The sequence below is a fragment of the Myotis davidii genome, unplaced genomic scaffold (assembly GCF_000327345.1).
Source record: "Myotis davidii unplaced genomic scaffold, ASM32734v1 scaffold1025, whole genome shotgun sequence".
Classification (NCBI taxonomy): domain Eukaryota; kingdom Metazoa; phylum Chordata; class Mammalia; order Chiroptera; family Vespertilionidae; genus Myotis; species Myotis davidii.
Window position 1 is genome coordinate 963,523 of NW_006297812.1, and position 24,232 is coordinate 987,754.

Here is a 24,232-nt window from a genome sequence, read left to right on the forward strand (position 1 = left end):
CGTCCATAATTGCTCCACTGCTGTCCGGATCGCCCCTAACCACCTCTGCCTTGCCCCGCACCTGGGACCCATGATTCCCTCCTCTGGCCAGTCGCAGGCACCCGGACCTGGCCTTCCCTCCCACTGGCTTGCCGCAGGCACCCAGTACCCGGGCTGGCTTCACCTAGGCCGGCCGCAGCCACAGGAGACCATGGGCGGGTGGCTTCACCCAGGCCGCAGCTGCAGGCACCCGGGATTGTGAGGCAGGTGGTTTGTCCCTCTCCTGGGCTGCAGGTGCTGGCACCCAGAACCACCAGGCAAATGGCTTGTCCTTCTCCCGGGCCACAGCCTGGCTGATCCCCATTCCTCTCTCATGAGCTCCTCTGTGCCTGGCTGGTCCCCATTCCTCTCTCCCCAGTGTTGAATGTCTGAGCAGTTCCTGCACTAGGGCGCAAGGGTGTGATGACCATTTGCATATTAGCTCTTTATTATATAGGATATGTAACACTACTTCAATAGTGACTATACCCCTTTCTGAATAACCACTTGGGACAGGAGTGGGTGTGAGGGTTCTCATCTTTTCTATCTGCTGTCTCAACCTCAGTACCCAGCCGAATTGGCACTCAGTGACTGCTCACTCAGCATATGAATGAATTAATGGATGGAAGTTAAGAGGGGGTCCATATCTGTGGTGTAAATGCTTCAGGATCTGTGGAGATGGGATGGACAGAAGCTCACCAAAGAGCAACTTTGTCCATAGTCTCTCTGGATAAAGGCAACACCTCCCAAGTACTTACTATGCCAGGCATTGCTCGAAGTGCTTTTTGCTTATGTACTCATTGAATGTTCATAATAGCACTGTGAGTTAAGGACTCATTATTTCAGGCTTATAGATGAGGAAACGGGCTCTGAAAAGATAAGGTCCTCCAGATCACTGTGGGAGAGCTGGGCTGGAAAGGGGAGAGAAACAGTTCTATGGAGGCAAGACTGTTGCCCCTGTCCTCACCCCGGGCTTCCTCCCAGATTTCAGACTTTGGCTTGTCTAAATGGATGGAACAGTCAACCCGGATGCAGTACATCGAGAGGTCGGCTCTGCGGGGCACCCTCAGCTACATGCCCCCTGAGATGTTCCTGCAGAGGAACATGGCCCCAGGACCCAAATACGATGTGTACAGGTGAGAGGGGGGCTGGCCCCATCTCCATACCCAGGAAGTAACTTGTCATAGCCTTGCCTGGACCCAGGGCCCAAAGGACAGGGTAGGGCAGGGACGAGGTCTGCCTTCCCTGCCCCATGGGACGGGGGAGGCATGGAGAGGGACTCTGGCTGGAGAGGATCTGCCTGGGATTGTGCAGCCCGTCGGACCCCCTGACCAGGAACACTTTCCCCATCTGCAGCTTCGGGATTGTCATCTGGGACGTCCTCACTCAACAGAAACCATACTCAGGTAGCAGACGGCAGTGGGACCCTCAGATGGGGTCCTGGCAGGGGTTGTGGGAGGGCTGAGGGTTCATGGGGACAAAGCCAGGGCAGGTTTGTGTTGTGGGGAACTCTTCAGGGATTCCCATCCATACCCACCTTCCTTCCTCCCCTACTTTCCAGAGCTCACCTTACAGTGAAAGGTGGGGTGAAGGTCAGCCCAGGCCAGGCTTTCTGCTTTCATTCCTGTGCTCCTCCCTGCACCTCCCACTCCCACCCTGCTGCTGAGAATGTCAGGGAAACAGACTCTCAGGAAACTGGGATAACCCAGTGGAGCTGAAAGTCAAGTTCACCATTAGGCCTATTGGTCAGCCTTGCTGTCTTTGGACAGCAAAGGTCAATAGGGTGGGGTCATGTCTGGTCTTGGGTTGGGAAGTGGCTGAGGTTGGACCAGATACTTAGAACCTAAAGTGGACCTGCAATCTAGCTGTGTACTCCCCATGCATTCATAAGGGCCCTGCTGCGTGCACCACCCTGTGGGGATCCTCAGACCCCCCCTCCTGCCCAGCCCCTCTGCCCCCCCGCCCCGCGCCCTGCCTTCCAGCGCCCACACTTCCTGGGCTCCTCTCGCAGGCCTCAATATGATGAACATCATCATCGGAGTGGCTACGGGCATGAGGCCCTCCCTGCAGTCTGTCTCTGATGAGTGGCCAGGGGAGGCCCAGCAGATGGTGGACCTGATGAAGCGCTGTTGGGACCAGGACCCCAAGAAGAGACCCTGCTTTTCAGGTTCTCACCTGCCTGGCCTGCCAAGGGAATGGGGAGTAGGGCGGGTCTGGGATGGGAGGGGTCAGGAGAGGAAGTGGAGCCCCGGCCACTTTGAGGGCTCTGCAGAGAGGCCTGGGGGCTCTGGGCAGCATGCAGCGCTGGGAAGGGGTTGGGGTTCAGGGCAGCTGAGGACTGGGGCGGGTGCTCGGGGTGGGGGGCGGCAGGGGACAGGGGGGCGGGAGTCTGACCTCTGGGAGTTGCCCTGAGCCTGTGGGAGGTGCTTAGAAGGCCTTATTGCGGGAAGGCAGCTGGGCCTGGCCCTGCTGCTTCTGAGTTCTCCGGGTAGTACTTACGGTCGCCATTATAAATGTTCCCAGACTAGGAGCTCACTGTGCAAACATGCACATAGGCGTGACTGTGAGCACTTAGAGTTCACCTAGTCCTCCCTTCATCTGTGAAAAAGGACTGACCCTCAGAGGGTCCGTGACCTGCCGCGTGGCCCCGCTGAGCGAGGCTGGGACTGATCTTTCCTGCCTCCGGGTGCACATGTGCGATGTGTGTGAGCCCAGGAACAGATGTGGTGGTGGGGGCACAGGAAACGTAGCGTATCCACAGTGGGGGAGGACTGCTAGTCTGCCTGTGGCTTCCTTCCTTTCTCTCTCCCTGGTGAAGCAGACATCACCGTCGAGACGGACCTGCTGCTGTCGCTGCTCCAGAGCCCTGTGACAGACCCCGAGAGCGAGGCCCTGGCCAGGAAGGTGTCCTGCAAGCCGTCTCTCCGCTGGCCCCGGGAGGTGGGTGTGGTGGCTGGGCGTGGTCTGTGGCAGGCAATGGGGGTGGTGCACAGGTGTGGCCCTCACAAGGCCGCCTGGCTGAAGGGGAAGTGGGGACCCAGCCCTCATTGTGCCAGGGGTCCTGTTTCCCTAAGTATGCCAAGGTTCTCTAGGGCTAGTGGTGGGTGTGGCCTCTCTCAAATGTGTGGGATGAAGCAGAGGCCTGTCCTGCAGGGGGAGACCTCAGCTCGCCCAGGCTTCCTCACACTGGACGTCGGCACCATCATTGTTCTCCTGTCCATTCCCTGACTTGTGAGCCAGCCACGGTTGGTGTAGGCCAGTGGTCAGCAAACTGCGACTCGCGAGCCACATGCGGCTCTTTGGAACCCTTGAGTGTGGCTCTTCCTAAGCCTTAGGAGTACCCTAATTAAGTTAATAACAATGTACCTATCTATATAGTTTAAGTTTAAAAAATTTGGCTCTCAAAAGAAATTTCAATCGTCGTACTGTTGATATTTGGCTCTGTTGACTAATGAGTTTGCCGACCACTGGTGTAGGCTCCATGCTGAACCCACACAGCCACCCTGCTTACCATGTGGCCCAAGGGGAAGTCAAGGCCCTGGACCACCTTTTTCTAGCAGAGCCTCCCCATCAGGTTTTCCTTTAGACACAGCTGGTGGTGGGAGTGGCTAGGAGAGGGGTCTCTGAGGACCTGGGGGATGTGAGTCCTACCCCTGAAGGACAGTACTGGGGAGAGGGAAGGAGTGGCGGACGGCATGGACCAGAACGGCCCTGCTGATCCACCCTGGGTCTCTGGTTCTCCCTCCCCAGGTCAGTGAGGAGGTCAGCCAGGAGCTCACAGACAGCGGTGAGTCCAGAATGCACATTGGGAGCCAGAGAATTCGCGGGGAAGAGAAAACCACACCATTTTCCCAGCCTCCCAGGCCCCCTCTCACCCCTCACCCCCCAGGAATTAGAGAATGAAAAAATATGCCAATGCCTGGGCCACCTAGACCAGTGGTCGGCAAACTGCGACCTCTGAGTGTGGCTCTTCCACAAAATACCACGTGTGGGCGTGCACGTACAGTGCGATTGAAACTTCGTGGCCACACTCAAGAGGCCAAAGAGCCGCGTGTGGCTCGCGAGCCGCAGTTTGCCGACCACTGACCTAGACTAACGAAATCAGAATCTTGGGACACCTGGGGAGTGGTGGGGAGGGCAGTCTGTCTTCACAATGGTAGTATGAGGTGGGCATTGTTTGTGTCCTCTTTAAGGATCAGGACCTGGAGGTTCAGGGTCAGAGTTGGCTCAGGGCACGTGATGCTGAGCAGTGGGTCAGGATTTGCACCCAGGCCTTGCCCCCCGTTCTCAGGGGAAGAACAGTGGACCCTGCACAGAGACCTGGGTGTCAGGAAAGCTGCTTCTCTAGCCACTGCCCCCCCCACCCCGGGAGGTACTTCAGGAGGCAGAAGGGTGGCTGAGATGACCTCTGGGCAGGTCAAGGTTCTTTTCAACCCCACCTCTCTCCCAGCAGACTTAGGAAGCAACTTGAAGCGGGTCCTGCAGCTCTCGGACAGTGAGAGCCTGGTCCCCAGTGATGAGGAGCTGCGCATCTACGAGAACAAGGTCACCCCCCTCCACTTCCTGGTGGCGCAGGGCAGCGTGGAGCAGGTGAGGCTGCTGCTGGCCCATGAGGTCGACGTGGACTGCCAGACGGCTTGCGGCTACACACCCCTGCTCATTGCCGCCCAGGACCAGCAGCCTGAGCTGTGCGCCCTGCTCCTGGACCACGGGGCCGACGCCAACCTGGCCGATGAGGACGGCTGGACTCCGCTGCACTTCACAGCCCAGAATGGGGACGACCGCACCGCCCGCCTGCTCCTGGACCACGGGGCCCGCGTGGATGCCCAGGAGCATGAGGGGTGGACCCCATTCCACCTGGCTGCACAGAACAACTTTGAAAATGTGGCACGACTTCTGGTCTCCCGTCAAGCTGATCCCAACCTGCGGGAGGCCGAGGGCAAGACCCCTCTCCACGTGGCCGCCTACTTTGGCCATGTCACCCTGGTCAAGCTGCTGACAGGCCAGGGGGCTGAGTTAGATGCTCAGCAGAGAAACCTGCGGACACCACTGCACCTGGCAGTGGAGCGAGGCAAAGTGAGGGCCATCCAACACCTGCTGAAGAGTGGGGCGGCCCCTGATGCCCTTGACCGGGATGGCTACAGCCCACTGCACACGGCAGCCGCCAGGGGCAGGTACCTTATCTGCAAGATGCTGCTCAGACATGGGGCCAGCCTCGAGCTGCCGACCCAGCAGGGCTGGACACCCCTGCATCTAGCAGCCTACAAGGGTCACCTGGAGATCATCCATCTGCTGGCTGAGAGCCATGCAGACTTAGGGGCTCCCGGCAGCATGAACTGGACCCCCCTGCACCTGGCTGCCCGCCACGGGGAGGAGGAGGTAGTGGCAGCGCTGCTGCAATGCGGGGCTGACCCCAATGCTGCCGAGCAGTCAGGCTGGACACCCCTCCACCTGGCGGTGCAGAGGGGCAGCTTCCTGAGCGTCATCCACCTCCTGGAGCACCACGCAGACGTCCATGCCCGCAGCAAGGGAGGCTGGACCCCTGCCCACCTGGCCGCCCTGAAGGGCAACATGGCTATCCTCAAAGTGCTGGTCAAAGCTGGTGCCCAGATGGACGTCCAGGCAGGGGAGGGCTGCACACCCCTGCAGCTGGCCCTCCGGAGCCAAAAGCAGAGTGTCGCCACCTTCCTGGAGGGCAAGGAGCCCTCGCTGGCCGTTGTGGGCAGTGCTGAGCCTGGAGACCAGACCGAAGTATAGACACCTGGGCTCTCCTCTCCATGAGGGCGAGGGGTTGGTGAAGTGCACTGGGCTTCTGGCAGGGCCCCTGCCCTGTACTTGCCACCTAGTCCCCTGCGTGATGGAGGGACAGGAAGAGGCACACTGAGGTTGCAGCCAGGGAGGGGCCCTGGCTTGGAGAGGTCCTTCAACGCTTCCCCCAAGTGCGAGTACAACAGACCCAGCCTCCTCCTCCTCCTGTACCTGAACTCGAGCCCCCAAAGTGAATTCCCTTCTCATTCCCAAGACTCCTGCCACCGTTAGCCAGCTGCCCCTGGGCTCACAGGGCCCTTTGCATCCCAGGAGCCCTCTCTGAGGACAAAGGCACAGAGGAGACAGAAGTGCTCCCCCAGCTCAGGTCTGTGTGACTTGGCCCCTTACCTGGGTGGGTCCGGGAGACCCAGACACCTGCACTTCATACAAGGGCGGGAGCTGAAAGTCCAGAGGACATTCTGCTCATCATGTACCGGCCAGCCCGCCCTGCTCCTGGACTGACCACACCTTCGCGGTGGCCTGGTCCCTCTTGGAGGAAAGGAAGGTAGTGTTCCAACTTCCCACAAGGGATCCTGTGTGGACGCTCAGTTCCTGGACTCCCTGACCACCCTTTGCTGTGCCCATTTTGTGTGGCTAAGTTCAAACCCTAAAGTCAATAAAGCTGTGATTTGAGTCCCCCGCTTAGAGATAGACTGGCCTGTGGAGCCTGGCTGTACAGGGGCCAGTAGTGTTAGATGGGGTGTACGTGTGCGTGTCCGTGTGTATGAGTTCACACGAGGAGGCCCAGGGGGCAGGAGGAGCGGGTGCTGGGGAGGAGGAGGTTATCTGGGTTCCATGGCGCTCGCCGGGCAGGCCTTTTCTGTGCAGCAGCAGCAGAAAGTTCTCCTGTGACCACAGCATGGCCACCTCAGCTGGCCGGGCCTGGCCTGCTGGTTATGGGGCAGGTTGGGACAGGGCTGGGGCTGCTCACACTAGCCTTGTGTGACCTAACCCTGGCTCAGCGGTCGCTGGCATCTGCTTCCTCTCTGGCTCTGCCAGGGCTGGCAACCCTTGGAAGGGGGTGGAGGGGAGCTGTGGTGGGGTCAGGACAGGTGACCTAGGGGTCCCACCTGCCCTCTCGACCTTTCCACACTGCTGGAGCAGCCCCTCCAACTCAAGGGTGTTTTGTAGTTGTCAGAGAAAAGAACCTTCTGCCCCAACTAATGGCCAGCTCCATCCTCAGCCAATTGGCAGGCCCACCTTTGCGTGCCACCCTCCCCGGCTGCGTGCAGCGCCCTTAGCTGGCAGGCTTACCTCAGTGTGGCACGAGGGCGGCAAAGCAGATACCTGTTGCCCGTGTACATGCCAAGCTCATGCATCATCTTCAGCAAAGCTGGGAGCACCTCGTCTCCCATCCTGTGGTCTCTGGATTGTGGCGCTAGCTCATGGGGCTCAGACACTTCACCCCACCATGCCGCAGCCTAGAGCCCCAGAGAGACCCTGGCAGCTCTGAGCTGGGTGTGCCCTAGCACACTAGAATCTCCCGGGGGAAGTGTGTGAGGGGGTTGTTAGAGCGGCTTATTAAATATCTGGTGCTACCCAGAGTCTCTGGGACAGCATCCAGGCGTTAGGTGGAGAGCAGCCAAGGCTGAGAACACCCACCAGGGGGCGACCTGTGGCTTCTCCCTGTGCCATTCCTTAGGGATCCAGGAAGACAGACATTGGCCTGCAGCCTTTTCCTCTCCTTGTAGGATGAGTGGGGAGTCCTGAGGACGGGGGCAGGGGGCACTGAGTAGATGGTTCCATCCTCCTGCTCCTTGCTAGCCTCTTGGCCCATTCTCCTTGTTCTTCCTGACTAAGCCCGAGGCACGACTTGTTAAAAATGTCCCGGGAGTGCTGTCTTTCCCAGAACGTGCTGGAGTGGAAGAGGGAAGGGGCGGGGCTCAGTGCTGTCTGCCTCTTGTGCCCTGAGGTCTGGGTCTGGCTCCAAGTCGAGGGTTGGGAGTGAGTGAGAGAAGGGACGTGGGCTACATATTCACCCCGGGGGAGCCCAGATTGATCCCCGGGAGTGGTCAGGAGAGAGCCGCAGAGGAACAGTGGTGTCTGTCTTACTCTATTGGAAAGGGTTTGAGGAAAAACCTTGAAAGAAAGGAGTTAGAAGAGTTAGGTCATCCTTCCGCACTTATAGCCCTATGGATGGCAGGGATCTCATGAGATTCGGACAAGACTATCTCTAGGAATCATTTCAGCTCTGAGGATCCCAAGGTCCAGGTTGAGGCCCTAAGACCCCTGCTTCCTCTACTTCCTTCCTCCAAGAGATAATGGAGCTGGGGGTTTTAGACGGGCTCCAGCCAGCACCGCCCTCCATCGCCTGCTAGCACCTTCTTGTCTCTTTCCAGCCCCCCCTTTCCAGGCAGACCCAGCATCCGCCTTGAGTCCAGACACAGACACACATAGCATCCACCCTGCACCCACTTCAACGGCTGCCTCCTAGCAGTTTCCTAGGGATGTTTAAGATTGGATATTAGTGAGGCCCTTGAAATTCCCAAGGAGAGGGTGTCCAGTTGAATTGCAAACCCTGTTTAGGGAGATAGCGGTTGAGGAGGATAGGCACGCCTCAATCTCCACTTGGATGTGCTATTAACCTTTTAAGCTCTCTGTGGCCCAAACTGAGCACTCCCTTGCCCTCCGCCAGCCTGCTCCTCACCCTTCCTCCTTCCCATTAGGGGAAGGTACCTAAACTCCTAGCCTAGGAGTTATTATAGACCAGCCTGCCCCACAGAACTTCCTGGGAGGGTGGAAACGCTCTCTGAGGCTGTTCAAGAGGCAGCCACCAGGTCCGCGTGCTGCTGTGAGCATTTGAAATGTGGCTGGTGCAACTGAAGGAGCACATTTTCCACTTCAGTGAGTTAAATGTAAGCATCTACAGTGCAGTCCATACTCTTCAAGATCCAACGTGCCTATCCCCACCCAGGAAGCCTTCGCTGACTGCTGGCTAGAGAGGGTCACTCTGTATCTACGCCCCCTGCAGTGAGGTTCAGAGAGCGCCTTCCCTCTCTGGATGAGCGCATCCCTGCCCGTGTTTATTTCTGCATCCCAGCCCTCTAGGCATGCCATCCAGGCCTACTGACTCCGATTATGGCTGCGGGGTTGTTGCTGCAAAGTAAGAGACAGAGGGTAGTGGCCAAGCTGGACTGAGGCTGGGGAGGGAAGCTCTGGGGGCCTGGGATGTGGGGAGATACGGGCTTTAAAGACAGGTGGACCTGGATGCCAATCCTGCTGTGCCACCTGCTAGTGGTGACCTCAAGTTGCTGGAACTTTCTGAGGCTGGTGCACAGCCACGGCCAGCTGCTTATCTCACTGGTGGTGGTCACAGGAGAATCAGAGCCTTGTGGATCAGAAGGGGAAGCAGTTAGCAAGCGCTCAACATGTTCGCTTCTTGCAGTTTCTCCCAAGTCAGAGGAACCTTTCTGTTGGAGGGGGGGTGCCGACAAGCCAGCTTTGGGAGCCTTTTGGCGGATGCTCAGAGGAGCCACTGCTATTTTCCATTGCTGGCCCACCCCGGGGAGGAAGGGGCAGCGTGCTGCAGGGCAACGTGCTGCAGGGCAGTGCTGACACCGCCTGGGACATACCTCAAGGTGCATCAGGCCAGCTGCAGGGCGGGGAGCCCACTGTGGGCCGTGCCTGCTGCCACACAGCCTCAATGACCATCCGTAGATGGGATTACCCTGAGCTCTGGACCCAGCCAGTGGGCTTATGTAAGCAAAGCGGGGGAGCCGTGTCTGCATCCACCACGGAGGGCGTAGCCAGGGCTGGTGTTGGTCCCTACTCGGTCTTCAGCTGGCAGAGCAGTGAGGGCTGAGCCTGCCTGCAGAAGGGCCGGAAGATAATACAGGCGTGGGCAAAAATAGGCGTACAATTGTTTGTATGGGCAATAACACAATAATTAGTAAATAATAATACAAGAATAAGCCCTGTGTTTCAAGTACTCACACTGTAAACCTCCTGTTGTCCACCGTAGTACAGAAGCTGTGGGAGGGGTGGACCCCGCACTTGGGTGCGTAGCAGGATTGGGGTCAGGTCGGCGTTTCGGGCTCAGCGTCACAGAGCAGCACTAGACCTGGCACGTGTCTCCTCCTGGCAGTTTCCGCCCTCTCTTGCCCACCCCAGGCTTTCCCAGCCCTGGACGGGGTGAGTGGCGGGGAGCGGGGGGCGGGGGGCGGAAGACAGGGAAGAATGTTTGGAGTTGAGCCCCATCAGAAAAACCCAGAAGGTCTGCTGCCAGAGCTTTGTTCCTACCAAATCCCAGCCCCTCCCCACACCTGACCCATCCCTTACTTCACCAGCAGCAGCTGCCCCCAGATGCCTGGTAGGCTGCCTCCCTCGCTCCAGCCCCACACACACCTCCAGGTTTTGGGACAGAAGCCAGGGGTGCAGATGAGAGAAAGCCCACACAAGGGCCGTGGCCCTGCAGCATTGCTGGTGGATGTGAGGCCCCTCCCACCGCCCTCCAGGCCACACACTCTGCCCACAGCTCACACCAGCTTTATGGCAGAGCTGGGGTAGGAGAGGGAGTGGGAAAGTGTTCTTATCACACACCTGCTTCTCCCTGACCCAGAACCCTAAAAAGGCAGGGTGGGACCCCCCTCGGAAGATGGTCTGCTTTCTCACCACCAGCTTCTGCTTCCCCAGAACCCCAGGACCAGAGCCAGGGCAGCTGGTTAGCAGAAACCTTCAGAAACGGGTGCCCTGACTTGCCTCTGGCTGCTGAAGCCACACCAGACTCTGTGCCCCTGCCAAGCACCCCCCCACACACACACACACACTCATTTGCTGTAGCAGCTAGTCACAGGCACCCCAAGGATGGCCCCTGAAAGCCTAGTCCGGAATGGGTTTCTTTCTCTACCTCCCTTTTTAAAAATGCTCTGTCCATACAAGCCTCCACCCACTTTGCTCAGGGCTGGTCAGGAAGTGGGTGGAACGGACAATGTAAGACAATAGTCAAAAGACTGGGTTCAAAGGCCAACCTGCCACCGAGGCCACCACCCTCTATCCCAGTAGTATATGGACCATCCCCTGGGGGTGTGAGGACAGGGGTCACGTGGGGCCAGGCCCCCTATGGCCCTGCCTAGATGGGAGTCAAAGCCACAGACGCAGCCTGGGCCCTAGGGCTGGAAGGGCAGGGCGGCGGTGGGTCACAGGCTGGGCAAGGCATCCCTGGGACAGGGATGGTGTGGGAAGGGATCAGAGAGGTGGGCGCATTTCCAATGTCCCCAAGGCCGGCCAGTCCTCACATCTTGGTTGCTGGCAATTGGCTTCCCCTGTCCGCAGGCCACAGGAAACAGGGTCACCAGTTGCTTCTCTCGGGGGCCTCCTGATCTGCCATTCAGGAAGTTCTCCAATTCCCTACCTCCTTGCTCCAGGCCAAGGCCCACCGGGGCTGCTGCATCCCACGGCAGGCATCGTTGCCACTAGGAAAATGGTGCCCTGGTGCTGTGTCTCCACACCCAGCCCGAGCTCAGCCCGGGGATGTGGAGCTCTGGCCATTACCTCGTGATTCACACCCATTGTCCACTGTCCCGTGAGCTTCGAGAAGGCAGGGACCCTGTCCACCTTCTTCACCATTTTATTCTCAGCACCTTGCTCAGGGCCTGGAGCACAACAGTGGCTCAATAAACATTCGCTAAGACAACAGCTGGGTGGATGGATGAAGGGATAGAGTTTTTCCTGCACTATTTGCCTTCTCAATGCCCAGGACATCTCCCCAGCCCATGGCCACCTGGGACTCCTCAGGACCCCCCAGGGGAAGAATAAGGGCCAAAGCTTTGAAGACTCGCAGCCACGTGCGGGCACCTGAGAGGACACACGCGGATGCCCCGCCGCGTCTGAGCAGAGAGGCCTGCTCCTTAGGAGCGCCTCCTTGCCGTGCTCTTGGGGAGGTGGGGGGCCTGCACCTGCTATCAAGGCAGATGGATGCTTCTTTGACTAAAAGTCAGTCTACAAAAAAGACAGGCACAGGGGAAAGCAGAGAGAAGAGAGAGTCGGAGGTCGGTAGCCTGCCCAGCCTCCGGCTCCCTTTCCGCCCTTGCTGTCAAGGCAAAGGGGCCATGTCAGGGCCTCCTGGGAAAGAGCCAGAACCTGGGCCACCCCCTCCCACCTTGGCGTTCCTGGGCCCCACACTCATTCCTTTGCCCCTGAAGTACTGAGGGGGGAAGGGGTGGGGCCCAGCCCGCCCCCTGCCCACTCTAGCTGTCAGTCTACTGTCTGGCAGAGACTTGAAGCTGCATGACAGCTGTAGGCACTTTCCCGTCCCTCCTCCCGCCCATGCCTGCCCTATTCCCCTCTCCTCCCTGCCACAGCCCCTCCGAGCTGCTCTGAGGCGGCCTCCCTCCCCTCTCCTTCTCTCAGTCCTTTCCTCCTTCTCTCCCTTCCTTCCTTCCCATTTTCCTCTCTCCCTCCCTTTGTCATCTCTTCCAATAACCACATCTGATAAACCCATATGATCTCGTAAGATTTCTAATGACAAGATGAGCTTTTAATCTCCATCCAGGTCAAGATCTTTTGCAGACTGAGTGTGTGGTGTGGGTGAGCGTGTGCTGTGGGTATGTTGGCTATGGTGTGAGTGTCAGCAACTGAGAGGCCCTTGGCGCTTCTAGCCCCCTTGGGGTCTCTTGCCTCCCCCAGAAGGTGGGCACTGGGCTATCGAACCCCCAGCAAGATGAGGGACTGTTTTGCCCACCTCTGGGATCCAGGTGCTCCTGGGGACAGGAGCCTCTCCCAGAACTCAGGGCCACGTTCAGGTTCAAGAAGATCCCAGTCCATCATTAAGTGTTCAGGGCAAGTTAAGTGCTCCAAACTTCGGTGCTAAAAATATTGCATTTAGCATGCAAATTATGCCCTGACAGCTCCGAGCTGGGCCGTGGGTGCCAGTTTCTTGTTTGTCATCACTGCTGTTATTCTCAAGAAGTTGAGAATATTTCTCCTTCACGGGATTGTTTCTCTTGCCGGGTCATGGCCCCAGAAGGCTCGGAGCTGTGATTGGATTGGAGGTAGAGGGGAGGGACCAGGCCACGTCCTTCAGGGTCTCCCTGCTTCCTGAACTTGCCCTAAACAGGGTCCTGATGTGACACGGAAGAGGGGCAAGGGGCAGACAGACACAGCACAGTGGCACCGCGAAGGCCACCTTCTCCACGGAGCCTCTGCCCTGGGGGGCGAGAGGGCTGAGGATCAATCCTCAGGGGTGCTGGGCCCTGGAGCAGGGAGCACGATGTGGGGACAGCCTGGCTTCCCGCTGGCAGCCCCTGTCACTCTGGCAGTTAGGGGAGCCCACAGTGTGCTTGGGATTCCCACAGGAAATGTTCTTGCCTCCATCTTGGTTGACGGCTGAGGGTCAGGGCCACCCAGTAGCAGGATGGAGGGCACTCAGCTGCTTGAGAGGAGGAGGCGGGAGGAGGGGAGACAGAGGCACACACATCTCCCTGGTCCTCCAGGGGCCTCTTCCTTTCTTCTTTCCCCCACCCTTTCCTGGAGGGTGTGCAGGGTGCCTCTCCACCCTCCCCACACAGACAGTGGGCTGGCTGCCTCTGAGGTGAAGGACAAGTGGCGCCGTGCCCATTGACACCGTGTCTGTCCCCAAGGGGCTGCCAGGTGACTTGTCAAAGTTTTATTGTTGTGGAGCAGGTGTAGTGATGTTACAGAGCCTGGGGCAGGGGGCTCCCCCAACTGCAGCTTCCCATCCTCCCTCAGGAGGGCCAGGCCAGGGCTCCTCCCTCAGCAGGGCTCCTCCGAGGCCGGGCAGTGGGAGGGAAGGGGGAGGGTAAGAGAAGAGGCAAAGGAAAAGGGAGGTGGTTTTGTGGCATAGTATGGCAGGAGGCAGCCCCCAAAGAACCTCAGACACCCGCATCCAGGCCCCAGACATAGTCCCAGCCATCTTCACCCCCTGCCCCAGGCTCGCTAACATTTGCTACAAGAAGTTCACCTGAGTCCATCAGGAGGCAGCAGGGTGAGCTGAGGGGTGGTCTCTGAGGGAAGTAGAGGCTCCTGTCGGGCGGGAGAGTGAAGACTTTTGGCTTGGGCTTCCCTCGGGGTCACTCTGTGGTCTGGTATTTACATGGGTGTCCCCAGAAGGAGATTAGCTGGGGCCTTGGCAACAGCCCTGGTGTGGGCTTGTGGGCTATGAAGCATCCATGCCTCCCCACCGTCCCCTCCAGCACAAACCTGTGGGGACCAGGCTGAGCCCAGCAGAGGGCGCAGCCTCGAGCCTGACTCTGGCCCCTGCAACACCAGCTCCCAAGAAAGGCCAGAGTGGGCTGCCCTGTCTTTGGTGCCAAAGAGAAGGGTCTGGAAGTGGGAGGGGAGCTCTGTGAGCTGCCCCTGAGCCACTGGGTCCAGCCCAAGGGCTGGCACCACGCCTGGCTCTCTACACTGCCCTGGCAGAGTGAGGGTATTCCGACAGTGTGGGGCGTGGTGTCAAGCTAACACTACAGGGCCTGCCAGGCAAAGGGAAGTCCACCCCACACCCTCCCGCCCAGGGCTCCTAGGGACTGCAGCCGGCGCCTGGCAGGGAGGTGGGCAGCGGGTCAGCAGTGCAGGAGCTTCATGAAGGCCTTGCGGAACTCGATGTTAAAGGTCGTGTAGATGATGGGGTTCACGGCGCTGTTGACGTAGCCCAGCCACGTGAAGGCGCTGTACAGGACAGGTGGGATGTTGCAGTCACAGTGAATGTTCAGGATGTGTGTGATGAAGAAGGGCAGCCAGCAGATGATGAACACGCCTGGGGGAGAGGGTGGGGTCAGGCTGGCCCAGGGCAGGGGGAAGCTGGCTGGGAGGGCCTGCACTCAGTGGGCCCCTGGATTGCATGCTGCAGGCCCCAGCCCAGACCGATGTCCGTCCCACCCACTCTGCTGACTTGCTGGGGTGGGATCCTGGGTGTCAAGGCATTGTGTGCACAGGATACTTTGCTGGGGCACTGAGGGTCCCTGAGAGGGAGAGGTGCCTGTGAAGGCAGGACTGCTGGGCAGAGACCCTGTGGACTAGAGCAGAGGGTCCAGCTTGAACCCTGCTCAGTCGCTCCCAGCGGCATGATCGACCTGCTGAGACCCTGTGCCCTCATTTGTGAAACGAGGATAGTTACACCTGCCCCACGCACATCTCAGAGCTGTCGGTGGGCGTGGAGGTGGCACACACTACCCAGGTGGGCGTGGAGGTGTCACACACTAGCCGGGTGCTACCTGGAGGACCGAGTCACATCAGTCCTTCCTGTTCCCAGCCACCCACACCAGTCCCGCCCAGATTTCTGACCTTTAGCATCTGGTTGTCTAAGGGACTTTCATTTGAAAGCATTGCCTTGTGGACAGGGCCCGCTGACAGCCATGCCCTCATTCGGATCGGGCTCTCTCACATCCCTTCTTTAAATTATTTACAACTTTGGTCCCTTAGGGTCTTGGTTAAGCACAGGGGGACTGAGTTTCCTAATTCCTCGGGAATAGCAATATTAATAAAGATCATAATGATAACGTCTGTGCGCTCTGTTGCACAGTTTATAAATAGCTTTCCCCACCATCTACCATTGGTGACCACATAGCCTTGAGAAGCAATCTACGGGACTAGAGGGGAAGTGGCTTGCCTGGGTTATGAGGTTCTGGGTTATGATGGTAGACTGGTCAAGTTCACATGCTCTTGAGTCAGACTCCCTAAGTTTCATTGTGGGTCCTCGTTGGTCAACTTATAGGACCATCCTGAACCTCAATCACCCCATCTGTAAGCTGAGCATAATTATGGAGTCTACCTAATAGGATGCATCTGCAGGCTTGGCCTGGGCCTGAGAAAGTGCCAGTCCCACAACTCGCCAATGCTGGCTGGGAAGAGGGTGGCAGGTAATGGGGCCTGCAGTAAGAAGTCCCTCCCTCGGCCAGGGCTGGGCAGAGCTGGGTGTGGCCGGCAGCAGGGCCGACTGACTCACCAAGCACAATGGCCAGCATCTGGGTGGCTTTCCTCTCCTTCTGCTGCGAGAGCTTCCTGCGGCTCAGGGTCTTAAGCGAGGTCCGGGTTTTGCCATTGGGCATGGACTGGATCTCAAAGATCTTGGCAATCTTGGGGTGGTCTTTGGCATGCCCATTCTTCTCGGGTTTGGCGGAGCTGTCAGGAGTGCCGTGGAGGCTGTGGTGGGACGCGTCGGGGAGGGTCATCTGGTGGTGGCTGGGTGGGATGGGGCTGTACCGGGTCCTCTCGGGTGGGCTGGTGCTGGAGAGCATCTCCATCTCCAGCTCCTGGGCTCGGCGCGCAGCCTCCTGCACCAGGCAGAGAGCTTGGGTAAAGCTAGGCAAGTCTCAAGCAGGAGCCACCCACCGCACCTGGCCTACCTGGCCCCACCTGGCCTCGACAGGCCTCCCGGCTCTTCCCTACCTCCCTCTTCAGATGTCAGCCAACACCACAGGTCACAGAGGGCAAGGACAATCACCCAGAGGCAGGGCTGTCTGGGTACAGGACCCAGGACCCACAGCAGTCCCTGCCTGTGCGGTCATCTGGGCCCCTATCCCAGAGAAATCCTTATGTGTCCTCGGTAACCACATAACCATTTGGGGTAGGGTTACTACCCAGGCACTTCTCTTGTATTCACTGAGCAATATTTACTGAACGCCAGCTAAGTGCAGGGTGCTGAGCTAGCTGCTGGGGATAAATTGCTGATGCATGTCCTGGGCCTGCCCACAGGAGCTCATGCTCAAACTGCATAGAGGGCACTGCTGTTCTCCCTGCAGGCTCACCTGCAGCAGCCCTCACACGGCTCCATTTCTCTTGGGTCCCCACACCCTCCCTACTGGTCTGGTCTGGAGGGCCTCCCAGGTCCTCCCTTAGGTTCCCTTGTTCTAGGCCTCAGGTTTTCAGCCTGAACTGCAGAAATGCAGCCTCACTGTGTGCCCAGGTGGTATACCTGGGACACTACCTCGGCCCTATTCTGAGTCCCTGTTTCGGCACCTGCCTCCTAAATGGCTCCTCTGAGTCCTTCTCTTGCTGTGCAGGTAAATGATGGGGGCCCTGCTCCCTGAGGACACCTGGCCTGGACTCCACATGTGGCCCTTGGTGGGTTTCCTGAACCACCCGGGGAAGGAGACACCTGCTGCTTGGGCCCTGCTGCTACTACCATTGGGGTTTGCTGTGATTCTGCACCTCTGGGCTCTCCTTAGAGGCCGCACTTCACACCAGCCCTACGGCTGCTCAGCTCCCTCCTCCCCTAGTGCCCACCCAGCCTCCAGCCCCAGAACCTGGGCAGCTCACGCAAGTGCAAAGCACAGCAGAGGCGTGGATTTCAGAGTCACAGGAGTCTGGGTTCAGTTATGTGCTCTCTCACTAACTACTCAGCTTTGGGGGAGTTACCCAACCTCTCTGAGCCTCTGTTTCCTCTTCTGCAAAAGGAAGATGGATGTGACCAATAAGACCTACCTCCCAGGGTTGCTGTGAGGATTTGATGAGATAATAGGAATATGGTAGGTGTTCAATGAATGACAATAGTCATTATTATTATTTTTATCTTGTTATTAAGGCCAAGTTCTTTCTCCCAGACATTTTCTTACGTCAGGAGACCTCTCTGGGCCTTGCAGACTTGAGCTGCCCTGCGCATGCCTGTAGTGAGGTGTGTGTGGTGAGTCGGGCTTCCTTCTTTGAGGGAGCCAAGAAGGTGCTTATCCCTTTGAGCAGTTGGGGAGGTTTCTGAGAATCATGGCAGGTGGATTTCCCTCGAAGTGGGCAGACCTGGCTGTGGGTTCTGGCCTAAACACTTACCAATCTTCGCCTGTTCACAGGGAAACTGCCATTAGACTTCATGATAACGGTGCAGAGTTTCATGTCCTCGGGGTGAGTGCAGCTGCCCTGTGGAGTGAGCCAGCACACTGGTCATCACGGGGAGGAGGGCGGGCACAGAGACCCAGTGCTGGGTAGTAAGGCTGGGCACAGGGGCTCAGAGGAGGGCAGGGAGCAGGAGGCTAGGGGCCTGAAGAAGCAATCGAGGTCAGGTGGCAAGAGGTGGGCAGGATGAGAGACAAATGAGCCCTGACTTTTATGGAGCAACTGCCAAGGGTCTGGAGCCATGCTAGGCAGGCTCACATCTCTCTCGCACTGAATCCTCAAGACATCCCTGTGAGGTCGGTATTATGAGTCCCACTTGACAGATGAGGAAACAGAGGCTTAGAGAAGTTAAGCAAATTGCCCAAAGTCACTCAGCGAAAGTGGCAGTGCCAGGATTTGAACCTGATGTGTCTAACCCCCAAGCTCTTGTTCCTTCCATGCCCACATACTGTCTTCCTTAGGGAGGTCTGAGCAGAGAGAATTCACAAGAAATGGGGGGAGGGCGGTTAGAGGGAGACAGAGTGGAGAAGTAGGCAACAGCAGGGGAGGAAGGAGGAGTTGTGTGCAGAAGGGAGGAGGGAGAGTGTGGGAAGTAAGGAGATGGGATGGATATATCCGAGGGAGGGAAAGGGAGACAGAGGGATCAGAGTGAGGAAAGGAGAAGTGAAGAAAAGAGGAAAGGAGCCCAGGAGGGTGCCAAGGGCTGCTGTGTTCACATAAAGATCTCCAAGCAACGACTTCTCCCAGGTCAATCCCTCCACCCTTCCACCTCCCACTCCTGGAGATCCAAGTCCCTTCACTGAGGTCCAAGCCTTTGAGGTCCAAGCCTGCTCAGAGGTCCCCATCCTGGACTCCCTCCTGCTGCGGTGTCCCAGGTCCCCACTGAGCACTAGATGACCCACCTCAGTGATGGTTAAGTGGGGACCTTGGAGGGGAGGGGGATCTTGGGACCTTGAGTGGGGCCTTCAGGTTGGCCCTGAAAGCCCGGCTGCTGCGCTTGGTGTTGACCCGCTTCCGGCGCCTCCGGAGGACTATGTAGATCTTGATGTAGACCAGCAGGGTGACGATAAAGGGCACGTAGAAGGAGACGACGGAGGAGTAGACCACGAAGGCGGGGTTAGCAATGATGCACTCGCTCTGTTCTGGAGGAGGGAGAGCATCAGGAGGGTGGGTCAGCAGGCCCACAGGCCAGAGTGTGGCCCCTCCACCAAAGGTGCAGGGCACAGGTGCAGAGACTATACTAGACTTCTATGGTGGCCTGGAAGGGCTAGATGCAAGCAAATGCACAGCCTAAGTCAGAGCATTAAACAACCGTGAGCAAAAAGCTAAGCTATGATCGACCACTTCCAATTTTTTCCATTAATATTCCCTTACTACACCGGCATTAGTTCTGCCACCTATGAGCACACAAGTGAAGCCAGGATATTTGGGAAAAATGCCCAAAGAAATTTATTTTAAGAAAGTAAGCTATTATTTTAGCCTTTCCTGTATGCTGGAGGGGAGGTCTAGAACCTTTCTATTTTAGGGGCAAGGTCACTGCGTTCTGTTTGCTGAACTCACCTGTGTTCCCATGCTCCCTCCAGGTCTAGTAGATGTCTGTCCGCTATCTCAGGGCCTCTCCAGATTAATCCAAGCATATTGAGGCCTGTCCCTGCTTCTTGCAATTCCCACAAGAGTTAGCTTTGTACCAACATTTCACAGCTTCATTGTGCACTATTGCCTTGCAGTGGTCTCCACAGGCACCCCCGCATTGCTCTTGCCTCCCTGATGACAGTGAGCTCGAGGCCACACCAGCAGGCAGGCACGGTGACTCTTCTGCCTGAGATGTTCCAGCTGCCTCGCGAAGGGCAGGCCATGGTGTGCCAGCCTCCACTTGTTTCTACCTTTCCTGCCCCTGGGGACCGAAGCCTGACCTGAGCTCAACTGGCCCAGGAGTAAAGAGGCCCAGTAGCCTCCCCAAGTGTGCATACACATGTAACAGGAACACACATGCAGTTTGTGAGGCTATCTGGCCTAATAAACAAAGTTGAAAATGGCCAGATAACCTCCTGAATCATTATTCCCACCCCTCACCCAACTCCATTGTGCCCCAGATCATTCATTACTCCTTTCTGGCCCAACCAGGAAGCACATGGAGTCAGGCCTGGCCCAGGAGACCCACCCTGGCCTTAGTCCAGGGTGGCAATCAGGCCGCCATGGGATCCTGCACTGAGGCCAGCTGAGCCCTTGGCAGGCAGAAGCAGGCCTCACCTGTGTTGTTGAGTCCAAAGAGCATCGGACAGGAGATGGTGAAGGACAGGACCCAGACGATGGCAATCATGACGGTGACTCGGCGTTTGGAGCTATAGCGCGTGTTGTAGAGCATGGGCATGGCCACAGCCGTGTACCTGCAAGGGAACCAGTGTGGGGAGACCCCTCACTCCACAACATGCACAACCAGAGACACACACTCTTTGGGGGTGGACAACTGGTCCCCCTCCATGAAGCCCAACTATTTGCTCTAAAATCAATCCTCCTTCTTGTCCCCAGTTCAGACAGCGAGGACAATGTTGCTGCCCAACTGACTGCTTGATGACTAACTGGCTACCATTAATCCTGGGCCATATTTTACCCCAGTCCCGCCACTTGGGTCTCATGGCCTGGGTTTTTGTGCCTTTGAAACCCCACCTACTCCACCTGCACTGAGCCCACTAGAGGTGGAAGTGTTTGTTGATAGACTGGTAGCCAGAACCCTAGAGCCGTGGTCAGCAAACTGCGGCTCGTGAGCCACATGCGGCTCTTTGGTCCCTTGAGTGTGGCTCTTCCTAAGCCTTAGGAATACCCTAATTAAGCTAATAACAAGGTACCTACCTATATAGTTTAAGTTTAAAAAATTTGGCTCTCAAAAGAAATTTCAGTCATTGTACTGTTCATATTTGGCTCTGTTGACTAATGAGTTTGCCGACCACTGCCCTAGAGCAAGGGTTAAGCCCATTCAGCAGAAACAATAACAACAGGAATCATGTATGAACCCTCATATTCCTCTACCCAGTACAGGAAGTGCTGGGTAGAGGAATTAGCTCGTTTCAGCTTCCAAAGGGAGTAGGGGCGGGGCTTTTGGGAGCTCACGTGGCCTGTGTGTACGAATCAGTGAAAGGCTCCAGATACAGCTCAACAAGTTGAACAGAGCCTGGGCGCCCTGGGCACGTGCCCTGTGCTGGACATAAATGCATAAGCAGACACCATACCTTCAATGGGTAGGCATCGTCATCCTTGTGTCTGGACAATGAAAGTAGTATCCCGAGAACCTCCATAATCCGCCCAAGGCCACTCAAGTAGAAAGTGATAGAACTGGGGCTCCAGTCAGAATCAACTGCTTCCTCCCATGTACCAGGCTGTAGTCTTAGCAACATCACTGTCCAGAAGACGTACTTTCCTAGCCACACACGCATGCACCTACACATATGTGCTTGTGTGTATACACACACATATACACATAGGCACACATGCACACAAACACACTGACTCACAGGCACAAAGCCAGCCACATGGCATCATAGGCAGAGCCTGATTCTGAAGACGAGGTGGGGCAGCCTGAAAGGCGGAAGGTCTGGGCTCACCTGTCGATGCTGATGGCACACAGGTTCAGGATGCTTGCTGTGCACATCATGACGTCCAGAGTGACAAAGATGTCACAGTGAATCTTGCTGAATCTCCACTCGCCCACCACCTGCGGACAAAGCAACGTGATGGGGACAGAGGAGGGAGATTAGCTCGGGCTTGGTAGCTTGGCTCTCCTGGGGGAGGCCAGGCATGGCACAGATGGGAGCTGGGGAGGCCTGTGGTCTCTGCCTGGGATGTGGGCAGGAAGAGGGGCAACAAAGGGAGTCATGTCCATGATGTCCAAGGCCCTTGGCCCTGGCCCCTCTCCTAGACACATAAAGGCACTTTGTGCCAAGAACTATGCTAGAAGAAAGATGACCAACCTACACTGAGTGCTTCAACTTTTTTTAAAAAATACATTTTGTTGATTTTTTTACAGAGAAGAAGGGAGAGGGATAGAGAGTTAGAATCATAGATCAGCTGCCTCCTGCACACCTCCTACTGGGGATGTGCCCGCAACCAAGGTACATGCCCTTGACCAGAATTGAACCTGGGGCCCTTCAGCCTGCAGGCCAACGCTCCATCCACTGAACCAAACTGGTTAGGGCACTTCAACTTTTTATCTGTAAAACATTTGTGTGATCACCTGAGACCCCCATTTTACCAACAAGGAGACCAAGCCTCAGAAAAGAGGAGTGACTTGCCCAGGCCACTTGGCTCAGCGTCTGGTCCTGCTCTGGCCCATGTTTCTGAGGGACCAGGTGGCTCCTTCAGTGCCCACAATGGGTGTGGCGCAGGGTAGGGGCCCGATAAGTGTCTGCTAGTATCAGTGGCGAAGACAATGACCTGGTGAAACAGGGACGACATTTCTGCTCCTTGTTATACATGGAGAATGAAAGAAGGGAAGTCTGGGCTAGGCTGTCAGGAACCCCGGAGTGGGCTGGGGAGGGGCTGTAAGGATATAGCCTTGGAATGATGGGATAGGAGGAGTCCAGCTACTCGCAGGAGCACTTTGCCTCCTTCCCCTGCCCCCACCGCACATACTCATATCCCCCCCCCTTATACACACACACACATGCACACACAGACACTCCCATACCCCCCTGAACATCCACACCCCACACCTCCGTTTATATGCAGGTCCCCACGCTCACACAGCAGGCTTTGAAGTCTGGAGCAGCCCCCTCCCCCTCCCTGCGCAGTCAGGACAGGAGATGCACCTGGGCCTCTACCAACAGGAGAAAAGAGGAGCAGGGAAGCCCGCTCAGGTGACGGTGACACGGGCAGGGCAGTACCCACGCTGTGCTCACAGCACAGCAGGCTAATTATAACCCTGCTCCTTCTCCGCGCTGCCCTCTTCTCTGCTGTCAGGCAGGAAACCAAATGCTGGCATTTAAACTCGGTGCCCGGCAGTGCAGCTGCTGTGATTGTGGAGACAAGAAACCTCTGGTGACACTGCCCTCTCTCAGGCTCTTGGAGGGCACAGGGGTCCCTGTGCCTCAGATGCAGCGCTGACCAGATGGGCAGGGGCTGAATGCCCTGAGGGGGAGGAGGGGATGGAAGGGCTTCCCTGGCATAAATGGAGCCTACCTTTTGGCATCGCTGGGAGAGTTGCAGGCCCCCCTGTCCAGGTGCGCACCCCCCACCTGCAGCCTCTCCTGGACTAGGATTTTGGGTCTGCTTTCACGTCCCTAAGACCTAGTCTGGACCTTCCACATCCGCTTCCTTCTTTCCTGTAGACCCTTAGCGTGTGCCAGCCTCTGTGCTGGACTCTGGACCCCCGGGACCCTGGTGAACAGGACTGACAAGTCACCACCTCCAGGAGCGCGAGCTCCCCGTCCCCACCGGTCTCTCTGGAGGAAACTAGGGCGGCCTTCCTCCCAGTTTCAGGAGTAACTGCCGGAGAAGGCAGTCAGGGCAGCTGACTCAGGCGCTCAGGGGATGTGTTGGTAGCCACTGTCTCTAGAACACCTACTGCGGGCAAGTACTTTGCTCATGAATTGTTCTTAAGCCTCCTAGGAAAGGAGTAGCTTCCGTCCAGTCCTGGAGGAGGGAGCTGGGCTGCAGAGCCGGGAGCAGAGGCAGATCCTTGGTGGCATAGCCTGTGCTCTCGCCTATGCTGTGTTGGGAGGCCCATCAGGCTTGTCCACAGAGGAGACAATTACATAAAAACGACTAAATCAACCAAGTGTGAAAGGAAAGGTTCTAATCGCAAAGGTTCTGATTGGGGTCCAACAGGAAAATGAACTAGTCCAAAGTCGCCTGGTGATTTATTAGAGAGAGAGGACCGGACCCCAGGTCCCCTCTCTGCACCTTTGGCTACCACTCACTGATTCTTGCTCACAGGGAGCTGAGACCTGCGGGACGGGCCTTGAGCTGGCTGGCTAAATCCTACTGACTAGCACACATGAGGCACTCACTATGTGTCAGGCACTGTTCCGAACACGCACACTCCTACCTGTGACATGTGACAGCAAGCCTCTGAAGCTAATGGCGTGGCTGCCACACCTCAAAGCCTCCAGCACCCTCCCTGCACAGCGCTGCACACTTCCTTCTCTGCCTGGAGTGCAGGTCCCGCTCCCTCCCCTGGATGATTCTCTGACAGCATCCCTTCTTCCAGCACCACATCCTTGTCCCCACACGCCAAGTCATATGTCCCTGCGGCGTTCCCACATCTCCTGTGGGGACAGCTATATTGTCAAGTCCACCAGACTGCACTGAAACGGCCCTCCTGCTCCTCGCTGATGGCAGGCCAGGGTGTTGGACCCCGAGCAGAGGTAGGACATAGAATTGCTCACACATGTTGGATGAGTGACTAACCAACCCTGCGATCTGAGTCTGCTCCCTTCTCAATGTCACCTGCTTTCCTGGGACACGACCGGGAGCCCCCCGTCAGAGGCTGAGGCCAGGAGACAGGGCAGACAGCTGCTCCCTTCCCTCAGGAGCGCTCCAGGAAAGGGGCTGCGTCAGGGATGGAGCCTAGTCCTCCTCCCACTCCAACCCCAGGGTGCTTTCCATGCGCGGAGTGGAACAGACGAGGCAC

At 57.3% G+C, this 24,232-nt stretch overlaps 2 protein-coding genes across 3 annotated transcripts in view; one reads left to right on the forward strand and one right to left on the reverse strand.

Annotated features, from left to right (window-relative positions):
• Positions 1–6,158, forward strand: part of ANKK1 (ankyrin repeat and kinase domain containing 1) — a 13,583-nt gene extending 7,425 nt beyond the window's left edge. Inside the window, exons 3-8 of the mRNA XM_006773515.2 lie at positions 1,003–1,154; positions 1,375–1,424; positions 2,030–2,185; positions 2,840–2,958; positions 3,769–3,805; positions 4,472–6,158. Coding sequence (XP_006773578.1) covers positions 1,003–1,154; positions 1,375–1,424; positions 2,030–2,185; positions 2,840–2,958; positions 3,769–3,805; positions 4,472–5,775 — 1,818 coding nt within the window. The 3' untranslated portion in view covers positions 5,776–6,158. The remainder of the gene's footprint in view (positions 1–1,002; positions 1,155–1,374; positions 1,425–2,029; positions 2,186–2,839; positions 2,959–3,768; positions 3,806–4,471) is intronic.
• A 7,146-nt stretch (positions 6,159–13,304) lies between these two features.
• DRD2 (dopamine receptor D2) overlaps positions 13,305–24,232 on the reverse strand; it is a 32,543-nt gene continuing 21,615 nt past the window's right edge. Inside the window, exons 3-8 of one of the 2 annotated variants that reach the window (XM_006773516.2) lie at positions 21,207–21,316; positions 19,858–19,994; positions 18,559–18,749; positions 17,545–17,631; positions 15,728–16,055; positions 13,305–14,539 (exon numbers count right to left, since the gene is read on the reverse strand). In XM_006773516.2, the coding sequence (XP_006773579.1) occupies positions 14,346–14,539; positions 15,728–16,055; positions 17,545–17,631; positions 18,559–18,749; positions 19,858–19,994; positions 21,207–21,316 (1,047 nt within the window). In that variant the 3' untranslated portion in view covers positions 13,305–14,345. The remainder of the gene's footprint in view (positions 14,540–15,727; positions 16,056–17,544; positions 17,632–18,558; positions 18,750–19,857; positions 19,995–21,206; positions 21,317–24,232) is intronic. The other variant, XM_006773517.2, reaches the window with a different exon arrangement.